This window comes from Barbus barbus (genome assembly GCF_936440315.1).
Source record: "Barbus barbus genome assembly, chromosome: 26".
Classification (NCBI taxonomy): domain Eukaryota; kingdom Metazoa; phylum Chordata; class Actinopteri; order Cypriniformes; family Cyprinidae; genus Barbus; species Barbus barbus.
In genome coordinates, this window is record NC_136754.1 from 19803015 (window position 1) to 19816654 (window position 13640).

General features: G+C 39.2%; 1 protein-coding gene across 3 annotated transcripts; it reads left to right on the top strand.

The window, feature by feature from the left end:
* Positions 1 to 80: 80 nt before the first annotated feature.
* sh3glb1b (SH3-domain GRB2-like endophilin B1b) lies at positions 81 to 11948 on the top strand. 3 transcript variants are annotated; one of them, XM_079378370.1, is made up of 11 exons: positions 81 to 443; positions 1347 to 1488; positions 2024 to 2152; positions 7895 to 8028; positions 8130 to 8222; positions 8544 to 8630; positions 9604 to 9627; positions 9946 to 10035; positions 10917 to 11017; positions 11228 to 11450; positions 11530 to 11948. In XM_079378370.1, the coding sequence occupies exons 1-11, from the start codon at positions 381 to 383 to the stop codon at positions 11635 to 11637; spliced, it is 1194 nt and encodes a 397-aa protein (XP_079234496.1). In that variant the 5' UTR covers positions 81 to 380; the 3' UTR covers positions 11638 to 11948. The 3 variants fall into 3 exon arrangements, with proteins under 3 accessions (XP_079234496.1, XP_079234497.1, XP_079234498.1); XM_079378371.1 differs by lacking the exon at positions 9604 to 9627 and having other exon boundaries at positions 90 to 443; XM_079378372.1 differs by lacking the exons at positions 8544 to 8630; positions 9604 to 9627 and having other exon boundaries at positions 90 to 443.
* Positions 11949 to 13640: the final 1692 nt, after the last annotated feature.

Sequence of the window (13640 nt, forward strand, 5' to 3'; positions counted from 1 at the left end):
TTATTAATTTGTCTGACGGTCAAACTGCTGTCTAAGCAGGCTGCACGCTAGGATTTGAGACACATCCGTTGGCTATCGTTGAGTTTGTCCTTCCTCTTCACTCTCCCTCACTCCTAACAGCTGCTGCTCTGCGTTAGCGGCTACACACTACTGACAGATACACCACAGTACCTGGACCAGACATCCTTAACACAGCTTTACGCGTTTGTTTTTAATTGGTTATCTTCTCAGTCGCGTTTTTACATGGACTATACGCTTATTACGACAAAGCGAGCTGAATTCATAAGTGTTTTGGCCGGGCGGAGAGAGGCTATATCAGGCTAATCTGTGTTTGCTAGCAGGCTTCAACTCAGACTGATCAGTATTTTATAAACACAGACATGGAGTTTAACGTTAGACGACTAGCAGCGGACGCGGGCACTTTCCTCAGTCGTGCAGTGCAGGTAAATGTCTTTAAATGACCTTAAATGTGTTTAGTGTCTTAACTAGTGTTTGTTTTTAACCAGTTGTACGTTATTTTCTTTACTTAATGGGACAGTTCAGACAAACTGAATGGTCTGTCATAATTTACCCACTCTCGTGTCTGTATAACGGAGGAGCACAAAGGCATATCGTTATTGACCGACAGCCGAAGTCACCATTCACTTTCATTACTTTTGTCCATAAAATGAAAGTGTATGGTGACCAAGACTGTCATTCTGCCTAATTGTGTGCGCGTGTGCGTTACAGAAAAAGTCAGTCATTCAAAATGTTAATTTAGAACATAAGAGGGTGATATTTTCCTTTTAAAAATGTAGTTCACTAACTTAACCCTTCAAGAAGTAGTAAATAAAGTTAATTGTTTGTAGCAATTAAAGTTTGTCGTATGTTATAACAATTTTAACAATTTTGTGTTAAATATACTCTTTACTGACTGTTAAGACAGTTTATCCGCAATGTAAGTTAGGACAGTATGTCAACTGTAATAATATATATGTTTTACGTAAAGAAAGCTTTTACTTCATTGTTTTGTTTCTGTTTTTTGTGATAAGCATTTTCGTTTATATTTATAAACATTTATATGTTTGGGCCTTGTAAATTGATTTGAGAAAGCAACGTTTAAAGGCACTATACAAAATAAAAAATATTATAATTGTTACTAATATTAATGTAAACCGTGGAAAAACGTCAAATGTTGGCCAGAAATGCAGTCTAGGTCAGCAGCTAACTAGGCTTTGGTTTTAAGACCACAGCTGTATGTGTGAACATTAATAAGCCAACTGTAAATTGTCAAATGTGATGTGAAAAACTACTGCATTGCTGAAATAACATGTTAGAACAGTCAACAAATTTTGCAATCCATGTAGTTCACAGAGGAGAAGTTTGGGCAGGTGGAGAAGACTGAGCTGGACGCCCATCTAGAGACCCTTTTGAGTCGGGCAGAATCCACCAAGCACTGGACGGAGAAGATCATGAAACAAACAGAAGTTTTGCTACAGCCGAACCCTAGTAAGAAGAAATGCTTGCTTAAACAAGACTGTAGTTTAGCATTACTGCAAGTTACAATAAAAATGCATGCTCATTTGTATCACCAGTACAGAGGAAGTGAACTCAGGGTCACAGCTGGTGAAATCATCTCACTTATTGCAGTAAACCTAATTGCAAGTGAAGAGTGTGAAGTTCCCCATCTGTTCCTTGCAATTGGATTAAGACCCAGCCCTAATGCTCAGTATTTATAGCTGTTTAGCCAGGAAGTCAAAACAATGTGGGTTATATCTTACATTTATGATCTTAGTTTTTCTTACAGTCAGAAAGAAACATATCTTTATTCCAGTGTTTGGTGACATGTTGGTGTTTTTACCACACTATATCTTCCAAGCACCTCATACAAACATAAAAGTGAAAGTTCATGATTCACAGTAACGCTTTGTAAGATATATTGGATGTTCAACGACAGTAATGGTTAACAGGCCTTGCTTAAGAGGATGCATGTGGTCTCATCTGACTCTCACTGCTCTTAATTGAATTTGTCTGATGATTGTAGATGTCCGGATGGAGGAGTTCCTTTACGAGATGCTGGACAAAAAAGTCCCAATGCGTGCCAGCAACCACGAGTTACTGGGGGAGTGCATGATCGACTCTGGACACGAGTTTGGACCTGGAACAGCATACGGTAAATTAATTTCATAATATCATCCCACTTACACTGGACCCTGACAGTAGTGATCAGCTAGTGTTTGGAGCTATGAACATGTAGATGAAATTGTGACGTCACTAAAAGCAACCATGCTTCTTCAGAAAAGCAACATTTAGTGATGATTAGAACAGTCTGTTAATCTGTTAAACATGTGTATGTAATAATGTTTGTTGATGTGATACCTTTTGTTTATAGTAAAGACATATATTTTGAAATAACATCCAAGTGTATACCTACCTATGACTTAAGTTTGGATAAACACTGGCACAGAAAATATATGTTTACATGTCTACATGTTGTTGTTGTTGTTTTTTTTTTTTTTTTTTTTATTAACCTAAAATTAGTTTTATTATAAGCAAGATTCATTTATTAGGCTAAGGTCATGCATCAAATTTGGCACTTCTTACAACTATGCAGTTATGTGTCTAGCGATATATATACACTGGCAGTCAAAAGAATGGAATAATTGACCCTTTCGCAAAGACCCGCCCCCCTCCGTTACTGTTGCTATGTCTGACAAGCCATGGCCCTCTCATGCCACACATCATGTTTTCAATACATCACGGAACAAAGAGGAAACTGACAATGCACAGACAAACAAGACAGATCAGGTTACTTTTGCTATGAAACTAAGCCTCAGCTTTCAAATTTTGTCATTTTGTAAGAAATTCAAACAATAAATACAGTTTTTTTTGTTTCAAGTTCAAGTTGAGCTTTATTGTCATTCCGCTACATGTGGGGACATGCAGTGGAACGAAATGTCGTGTCTCGCAGAACCACAGTGCTACATAAATACAGACATACAACAATGAAGTAAAAAACACTATAAACCTATACACAACTAACCTACTGACAGATTTTAACTACAAGTATACTATGTATAAGTATTTACCCTATACAAACTAAAAAAATAAAAGATGAAAAAATACAAACTATACGAATGCTTGACATAAATATTTACCCTATACAAACTAAAAAATAGAAATTATACGAATGCTTCACATAAATACTGTACATGTGCTAGTGTTGTCAAAAATATCGATATTTCGATAAATATCGATACTGAAATATCTGAACGGTACCAATATTAATTTCCCGAAGTATCGATACACCGATACTAGCCGAGCTGTCACTTTCACTTCTCTCCAAAGGCGCGTGGACAAGCACCACACGTGACCGCACTCGTCTCCTTCGCTCTGGTTAAATAGCAAAAGTGAAGTGAATAGAAAGATGACTGCTCTGGTTGTTAAAGAACACAGCAGGAGCGCTATCTGTAGGATCTATGATCTCCGCGATGCAGAGAACGCGCACGGAATCCAGTCATAAAAACTGAATTTGCAGTTTAACGCGTAATGTCACGGGATTTGTCAAAGTTTGGATGAATTAATCAAAAGTAGGTCATTACACTTAAATCAAATCGCGATATGGACTAGTATCTGTAAATATTAAGCTGCAAAGGTGGATTTGAATATGAATCCTGCATGTTCTGCGCGTCTCTGTGTTGCACCTGCATGTTCTGCGCGTCAATGTGCTGCACGTGCGGTTGTGTTTACTAATGTGGCGCTCGCGGTGATTTCAGCGTCTGCCGTCTCAATGAGGACATAAATACATCAACAATATCTCCAGAACTGATCTGAAAGGCACTTTACGAGGATTTTACCATTTAATTTGAGTAAAACTAGCATCATATCATACACACACAGAACTTTAGAAGTATTCACGGCAACCCGTCAAAATAAAAGTTCCGTTTAACAGCCTATTAAAGACCGTGTGCCAGAAATAGGCTATATTACTATTATTTAGTAGAATGTACATAATACTACTACTGTTCATTTTTTTTAAAGAAATAATCACAAAATATTTTAATTTTAATAGTAAATCCCCTTCATTTGCCAAAAAATTTAATGTTTAATTTTCATTCATTCAAATATAAATTAATTAAAATAGTTTTATGCCTTCATCTGATATCCAGTAAAATGTAAATACACAACACAGAATTTCTGAGGGGGAAAACACATTTCATAAGGCTACTGTAAGAATAAATAAAAATAGTTTGTATGCATTCAAATAGCCTAATAGACATGCTAAAACAGAATTTGGTAACAATAAAACATAAGGTGAGAAAATAATAAAACATTTCATACGGCCCTAAACGTGTCAGTTTTGTTACACTTTTAATAAATTAAATGTTAAATTGTATAATTTTCATGATTTTAATGAATTAGACATGTTTTTAGATTAATAGCATTTAATTTGACCATTAAAAAAAAAGAGTCCAGAAAAATTCAAACGGAAAAAAACCGAATCCAGAAAAATTTAAATGGAAAAAATTGAATGTAGAAAAAAATAAAACGGAATTTGGGGAAAAATAAAAGGGATTTCATAGGGCCCTATATCTGGAAATATTTTGGTTATGAAGCAAATGAGAATATCAACAAATAGAACTTTGGATTTTAATTAGTACATGTATTAGTAAACATTAGCTTCAATTAACATTTAACTAAGATTAATAAAAGATTAATAAATCAACAAATGCAGTACCTCAAGACATTTTTTTGTTCATGTAAAATATACCGCATGTTCTCGACTTGTTACATTTATCTTTAAATTAAAAAAATTACCCCCTTAATATTGTGGCAGTTTTTTTCACCGTGGTATCGAAAATGGTATCGAATATCGATATTTTTCAAGGTATCGTATCGAAGTTAGAAATTCCAGTATCGTGACAACACTAACATGTGCAAAGAGAAACATTTTGAGTCAAGCAGCTGGTTGGGGAACAGAGCAGGATGATTTGTAGTGCATGAGCATGTAAACATACATATATTGCTGAGTCTTTTGTGGGATTGTGTACACGCAGCAGTGTGTGTAAAGTGTCTAGTGCACATAGAGGAGAGCGTGTTACTACAGGTGGTTTGTACAGGCCCACTCACCTGTCTGTAGCACACTTCGAATTGTACAAGAAAAGTTCCATACGGTTTTTTTTCTTTGGTGTGGTAAGATTTGGGGTGGGGGGTGGTCCATGTTTCAGCAGGTAGGGGTTTGCATGGGGTTTCAGAGGGGGGCGGGGTGATTTGAGTTCAGGGCTCTCACAGCCTGGGGGAAAAAGCTGTTGAGCAGCCCGCTCTGATGCTCCGGTACCGTCTTCCTGATGGTAGGAGCTGGAAGAGACTGTGGGTGGGTGGGTGGAGTCCTTCACAATACTGTTGGTTTTGCTGGAGCATCGTGTAAGGAAAATGTCCAGGATGGCGGGGAGAGGGGCACCGATGATCTTTGCAGCTGTGTTCACTGTCCGCTGGAGGGTCTTACGGTCAGCAGCACTGCAGTTCCCGTACCAGACAGTGATGCAGCTGGTCAGCACACTCTCAATGGTGCCTCTGTAGAATGTGGTGAGGATGGGTGGAGGGAGACTTGCTCTTTTCAGCCGGCGGAGAAAGTGTAGGCGCTGTTGTGCCTTTTTGGAGAGTGACATGGTGTTGGTGGTCCAGGTGAGATCCTCTGTGATGTGCACCCCCAGGAATTTAGTGCTGCTGACTCTCTCCACAGTCGAGCTGTCGATGGTCAGTGGGGGGTGGTCAACGGAGTTTCTCCTGAAGTCCATCACAACCTCCTTTGTCTTCTCCACATTGAGGGACAAATTGTTTGTGCCACACCATTCAGCCAGCTGTACCACTTCCTCTCTGTTGTGTGCTTCATCGTTGTTGCTGATGAGACCTACCACTGTTGTGTCATCCGCAAACTTGATAATGTGGTTGGAGCTGAACTTGGCAGTGCAGTCGTGGGTCAGCAGTGTGAAGAGCAGGGGGCTGAGCACACAGCCTTGTGGGGCACCTGTGCTCAGTGTGGTAGTGCTCGAGGTGTTGTGGCCGACACGGACTGACAGAGGTTTTCCGGTTAGAAAGTCCAGGATCCAATTACAAAGGGAATTGTTAAGGCCCAGCAGGTTTAGTTTATTTATGAGCTGTTGTGGGATTATTGTGTTGAATGCCGAGCTGAAGTCAATGAACAGCATTCTAACATAGGAGTCTTTATTTTCTAGGTGGGTAAGAGCCAGGTGGAGGGTGGAGGAAATTGCATCGTCTGTAGAGCGGTTTGGACGGTGTGCAAACTGGAGCGGGTCGAGTGTGCTGGGGAGGCTGGTTTTGATGTTGTGCATGACTAGCCTCTCAAAGCACTTCATCATGATTGGAGTCAGTGCTATGGGACGGTAGTCATTTAGACAGGACACAGGTGATTTCTTTGGTACCGGTATGATTGTTGTGGATTTGAGACATGTGGGGACGACTGCCTGGCTCAGCGAGGTGTTGAAGATATCTGTTAGGACATCTGTCAGCTGTGCAGAACAGTCTCTCAGAACACAGCCAGGTATGTTGTCAGGACCTGTAGCCTTGCATGGGTTAATCCTAGATAGGGTCATCCTTACGTCGGCTGGAGACAGACAGAGCGCCCGGTCGTTGGGAGGTGTGGGCAGTTTTTGTGCAAGTGTGTCATTCTGCATTTCAAACCGTGAATAAAAGTGGTCGAGTGCATCGGGGAGGGATGTGTCATCGTCACAGGCCTGTGGTGGGGTCTTGTAGTCAGTGATGGTCTGAATGGCTTGCCACAGGCTCCGTGTGTCTTTGCTGTCTGTGAAGTGATTGTTGATTTTTTGAGCATATGACCGTTTTGAATTTTTGATGCCACAGGACAGATTGGCTCTTGCTGTTTTGAGGGCTGCTTTATCTCCTGATCTGAATGCTTCATCTCTGGTCTTTAGCAGCCCACAAACCTCTGCTGTCATCCATGGCTTCTGGTTTGCACATGTGGTGATGGTCTTGGTGACTGTCACATCATCAGTGCACTTTTTGATATAAGCAGTCACAGTTTCCGTGTACTCATGCAGGTCTGTGTGGTTGTTGTAGGTGGCTGCCTCTTTAAACATGTTCCAGTCTGTGCACTGAAAGCAGTCCTGTAGTGCTGAGGTGGCATTGTCTGGCCATATCTGCTTTTGAACCGGTTTGGTGAGTTTGAGAAGTGGTCTATATGCTGAGATTAGCATATCAGAGATGTGGTCTGAGTACCCGAGGTGGGGGCGGGATAGCATAGGTACAGCATTGTAAGCGTTCTTTACTGTTGTGTAAACAAAGTCCAGTGTGTTGTTTCCCCTTGTTGCAAAGTTCACATGTAGGTAGAACTTTGGCAAAACTGTCTTTAAATTTGCGTGGTTGAAGTCACCGGCTATGATGAAAAAGCCGTCGGGGTTATTTGTTTGTTGTTCGCTGATGGCGCTGTACAGTTCACGAAGCTTTGTGAACTGGGGGGATTCGCTTTAATGTGTCATGACAGCGACAACTTATGAATATATTTTAAAGTGTAATTATTCCTATGATGACAAAGCTGAATTTTCAGCAGCCATTACTCTAGGCCAAAGATTTTTCTGGTGCTGCTCAAGAAACATTACTTACTATTATCAATGTTGAAAACTGCTTAATATTTTTTGAAAACCATGATACATTTTCTTAAGGATTCTTTGACGAATGGAAAGAACAGCTTTTATTGTAAATAGAAATATTTTGTAATATATTACATGTCTTTTATATGGTATAATGTAGATAAGTTGAAAGAACTGAGAAGTGTGCCTGTTAATAAACTCTTTGTAAGCTCCATATACTGTATATTTAATTTTCCTAATGTATGTGGGTTGAGATGAATGTCCTCTCATCCTCTGATGTGCTGCAGGTAGTGCTCTCATTAAAAGCGGGGAGACTGAGAAGCTGTTAGGCAGTTCAGAAAAAGAGTTCATTCAGAGCTCCGCCATTAATTTCCTCACTCCCTTTAGGAACTTCATTGAGGGAGATTTTAAAACTATATTGGTGAGCATCAGCATACCACTGAACATGCCTTTATATTATATTATATTATACTGTATCTTCTAATCGGTTAAATTTCTGTTGTTGTGTTCTTTTTTTCACAGAAAGAACGCAAACTGCTTCAGAATAAGCGTCTAGATCTGGATGCAGCCAAAAACAGAGTGAAGAAGGCCAGAGCGGCTGATGCTCGCGCTGCAGTTAGTATTACACACACACACACACAGAATGCAATAATCAGCAGTTTTATTCTTCAAGTGATATTTTCAACTTAACCATACACTCAGTTTTACAGCTTTTAGGGAAGAGAAGCTTGAAGAGTGAAGGCTGTCTTTCATCTTTCCCCAAGCTAGCTGCTGGCTGTCTTATGCTCTTAGTGCAGTTTAACTAACAGAGAAGATGCTCGTGTTAAATGCCCTTTAGCGTGTGAGCTGCTGTCTTTGGATCTCTAACCTCTCTTATTTTCCCCAGTTCTCTCTCAATATGTCTCTCTCTGTTTGCTTGCCTACCTCCGTCTGAAGGAGCTGAACTCAAGCCCTCCGCTGGGAGAGGAGTATGTGGCTCACTTTTCTTACATGCTCAGCTTCTTGCATGTCAGGTTGCTTAAGGTTTGTCTGCTGTGTCTAATAAAACATCTGCCCTCTTTTGCCCTTCACAAATCTTTGAAGAGATGTCGAAAATGGTTTTGTGAGCGAAACATTTTATGTTCAAAACCACATGCTTGTATTTCTGTCCAGCTCAACAGAAACAGCTGTGTCAATTCAGCATGTGTTTATTCTGTTCGTTCATAATCTCATATTTGGTACATGTACATCTTAATTTGTGAGATATTTGTGTTATTATTTAACTTTGAGGGCAACAGAGTGCAGTTACTGTGTTTGGTGTGGTTTTGTGTTTCTTCTGTCCACTGATAATGTATGAATATCTGTGCCCGTGTAGTCTCAACTAACCGTATGATTTGTATTAAATATGCACTTTACTTACCATCCAATATTAGATTTTTTTTTTATTGTTTATATCAGTCGATATTGGGTATTTAATTGTGATGCTCATTTTACATTTAGATTATAATACCTTTGACATCATCCAGCATTCACCGTTTAAAAAAAAATATCATTATTGTATTGTTCTTAATAATGTTGTGATGCCTAAATGTAATTGTGGCATTTAAAATTTTAGTGTTTTGTTCTTTATTTATTAAAACAAACTTTTTTTATATTAACATCCTTTTTTTTATAATGCTATACATTTTATATTATCATATTGATAAAGGATTCCAGTGTGCATTAGGAATGTGTTTGGCTTATGTCTAAGTGCTGCATGTGCTCACACCTGTTGTGAAACTGGATGATTCAAGTCGTCTTCCCTTTGTTGCGTGCTTCACATTATTCCTTGTAGCTCCCTGTTTTGGTTCCTCCCAGTGAATGCGTCTGTGCATGAATGGTGACCATTAAATCATTAAACTTGCATAACGGGTCGTTATGAAAGCTGTTGATTTTGAGTAGTGATCGGTTTGTGTGATTTAAGTTGATGTTTTTGCTTGACCTGACGAGTTTGTTACTGTTTCTGAATGCTGGCCAGCTGTGGGCTGAGGAGGTGCAGCAGGTGAGTGTGCTTGAGTCTTTCCTCCCCTAAGCCTGTTGAAGAAAACACATCTTTTATCAGGGAAACAGAAACGCCTGCCCTGCCTTGCCCTGATAGTGCTGTCTGATATGAACTCTGGCTGCCACGTGAATGAGGAACTGCTCTTACATACAACGCAAACACATTCTTGCGTCCAGCAGAGGGAGATACCAAGTTTATATTCCCACCTGCCTCTATGTCTGAGGCAGTATATCCAAGTGATTCTGAGCCTGTTGATGGGGCTAAAGGTGCATGTCAGCCACAGTGATTTGTTTATGTATATGTTTGTGTTTCCCTCAGGCAGAGACAGAACTGAGGATAGCACAGAGTGAGTTTGACCGGCAGGCCGAGATCACCAGACTTCTGCTGGAGGGTATCAGCAGCGCTCATGTACGCTCACACATCTTTTGTCTATCAGTGTTTCCTCCTGCTGCACCACAGCAAAAGATGGTGCTTTACCAAAGTTAAAGAGATAATTCTGTCATCATTTACTCACCCCCTTGTTGTTCCAAACCTGTCCAGACGTTCTTTAAAATATCTTCTTTTGTGTTCAGCAGAAAAGAGAAAGTCATACAGGTTTAGAATGACTTGAGGGTGAGCAAATCACAAAATTTCTGTGAATTGAATGTGATGGGTGTTGCAAAATAAAATAAAATACTCATCAACAAGCATGAAATGAATGACTTTTATGAGTTGATTATCATTTAACGAATCCAGTCCCAATGAATGGCTGTCATGAGCCTGTTCTTTTAATAAATTAGCCATTTAATGAATAAGTCAAAATGGTTAATTCTTTGAATCAGTCTTAATGAATGCTTCTTATAAAGAATCAGTCATTTAATGAATCAGTCAAAAGACTCGTTCTTTGAATCACTTTTAATGAATGACTCTTATGAGCCTGTTCTTTTAATGAATCATTCAAAAGACTCATTTTTGAATCTTCGTGAATGACTTCTACCAGCCTTTCATTTAATGAATAAGTCAAAAGACTTCAATCTTAATTAATGATTTATGGGACCATTTTTAAAGAACCACTCAAAAGAATCATTCTTTCAATCAGCCTTAATTAATGACTTATTTTAATGAATCAGTCTAAATTAATTACTCAATGAATTTGTCAGAACAGATCCGACTGGTTTTACATTTAAAAGCGCTTTAAATATGTTGGGATTACTGTGGATTTATGACTAATTATAGATTCTGTGGGAAACTGCTGTATATTATATGTATATAATATGCGCTAATGACTGTGCTCTCGTCTTTGTGATCAGGCTCATCACTTGCGCTGTCTGAATGATTTTGTGGATGCTCAAGCTGCATATTATGCCCAGTGTTACCAGTACATGGTCAATCTACAGAAACAGCTGGGAAGGTTGGCTTACTTTGATACCTTTATTCATTTGTTTGTACTACACCAAATCCTCTGTTTTATACTAAATGCATCCACAATGGAATCATCTGTTCTCTCAAACAGTCAAATTGCGATGTAAGCAATGATTTTTATTATTTGATAAGTGTATGTACATTCAGTTATTTCTATATTTAAACCCATCATTATTAACTGTTTCCATATTTCCTCCAGCTTTCCATCCACGTTCTCTAATAACAATCAGCCGACTGGCAGCTCCTCTGCCAGCATCTCGGTTCCCACGGCACAGCCGGCCGCCTCACTGCCTGCTCCACCACCCAGCCAGACCTCACCCGCACTCAACGAGCTCCGCAGCACGTCAGGCACCCGCAAGGCTCGTGTGCTCTACGACTACGATGCCGCCAGCAGCAGTGAGCTCTCTCTACTTGCCGATGAGGTGGGCCTTCATCACATCCTTTCAGATTGCCATAAAATGAATCATTATAAGTCTTAATGGTCAAATATTTCCCTATCAGGTGATCACTGTGAGCAGTGTGCCAGGCATGGACTCTGATTGGCTGATGGGGCAAAGGGGGAATCAGAAAGGCAAAGTGCCAATTACCTATTTGGAGCTGCTCAATTAAGGTCAGCGAGAAGTGTAAAAAAAAAAAATTAATCACATTGTAGATGTGATTTGACAAAAGTAACACTCCAGATGTGATCAGAGAAAGATCAGTTTAATGTAGCGCAAAGCAATATAAAAGTCTTCTACACTGCCATGTCCTGTTGTGTGAACGTCTCTTCTGCCATTCGAGGGGCGTCATAGTAGCCTTACAGTAACGAAAAGCAGTCTGAGATTGCCAACTATTCATCAGATTTGTGTGCCAACTGATGTTTTTACTGCTAAACTAATTGATTGTGCTATGATGCTCTAATAAATATTATATGAACCTGGTTGGTGCGGTTTACTGGGATCTTTTTTTCTTTAGACATTTTTAATCGTATTGTCTTGTTTCAAGGTCGCAGACCAAGCTGCACACACTGGATGCTAATTTTGAAAAACACCATAGTAACAGTGAACTGAAATGCTAACCTGAACCTTAACCACTGGGTGGCAGTATTTTCAATTTGTGAAAATGAAAATATAAAAATCTACCAACATACCTCTTATTGCTGGTGCAGTGTTATTTCACTGTAGTGGCACCAGACAGAACTGCAAAAATAGTGGAAACGGTTTCCCAACACTCCCTGGACAGAAGTGGTGTTATTGTTAATTAAAAATAAAACTATTAAAATAATTAACTGAACTAAAGCTGAAGAAATGGCAAGTGGAATGGGAAGGATGTTGAACTTTTTGAAATCAATTTTGTAGGAACAAGATATTTATTCTTTTAAATCTAGGCATGACCAAGTTGTGCATACAAGGTGTCGTATTGGCACCAAAATGTCAATATTGTGGGACTCACTTGCTTTTGGTCTACCCAATATTTAATGTCATGAGACAAAAGTTATTATCAGGACAAACTCTTAAGGACTTGTTTTATAAGATGGACCCAGAAAAATATTTACAATTTCTTTCAAAAGTCAATTTAATTGTATCTTTTATAGAATTTTATGTACACAACTTTATATAATTGCTTTATTTAAAATGTATATTTTGTATTCTGTACTACTTAGTTTTTCTAATGTATAATATTTGTTGTTTGCCATGAAATAGCTGGCAATAAACAAATCAAGTCTGTTAAATCAAGAACTAAAGCTGAAATCATGAAAATTAGGCAACTAACTTAAAGTTGAAATAGTAAAATTACTAAACCAGTAAAATGGAAAAATAAAATTACTAAAGTTAAAGGGTTAGTTCACCCAAAAATGAAAATGATGTCATTAATTACTCACCCTCATGTCGTTCCAAACCCCCTAAGACCTTCGTTCATCTATAGATCTATAAATTCATAGTAATGTTTTTCCATACTATAGAGGTCAATGGCTACCGTCAACTAAAGTAAAGCCGTGACGTATTGTCAAGTATGGTGACCCATACTCGAAATTGGTGCTCTGCGTTTAACCCATCCAAGTGCACACACACAGCAGTGAGTAGTGAACAAATGCACACACACACCGTGAACACACACCCGGAGCAGTGGCCCGGAGCAGTGGGCAGCCATGCTGCGGCGCCCGGGGAGCAGTTGTGGGTTCGGTGCCTTGCTCAAGGGCACCTCAGTCGTGGTATTGAGGGTGGAGAGAGCGCTGGACATTCACTCCCCCCACCTACAATTCCTGCCGGCCGGAGACTCGAACCCGCAACCTTTGGATTACGAGTCCGACTCTCTAACCATTAGGCCACGACTTCCCCTGTTTAATTACCAGCATTCTTCAAAATATCTTCAACAAGTGGAAGGTGAGGCAATGATAACAGGGTTCTGATTAAATAAACTGAAAATATCAAATAAAAGCTTATTCAAAATATGAATAAACGCTATGCTATTATATAAATTATAATAAAATAACACTGGTTGGGCTGCTCTTTAGGAAATACACACTACAGACGTTTTACTTATAGTTGTCTTTGCACATCAAGCTGAAATAGAAAGTCTTTCAACATTAAAAATGTTAAACGTCAGTTTTCCGTTCCCAAATGTCAGATTCA

Bases quoted from the DNA above. Each gene is read 5' to 3' on its own strand.
- sh3glb1b (XM_079378370.1), top strand. From the start codon at position 381: ATGGAGTTTAACGTTAGACGACTAGCAGCGGACGCGGGCACTTTCCTC. The intron at 8,029-8,129 runs GTGAGCATCAGC...TTTTTTTCACAG, and splicing joins GAGATTTTAAAACTATATTG to AAAGAACGCAAACTGCTTCA. The intron at 11,451-11,529 runs GTGGGCCTTCAT...TTTCCCTATCAG, and splicing joins TCTCTCTACTTGCCGATGAG to GTGATCACTGTGAGCAGTGT.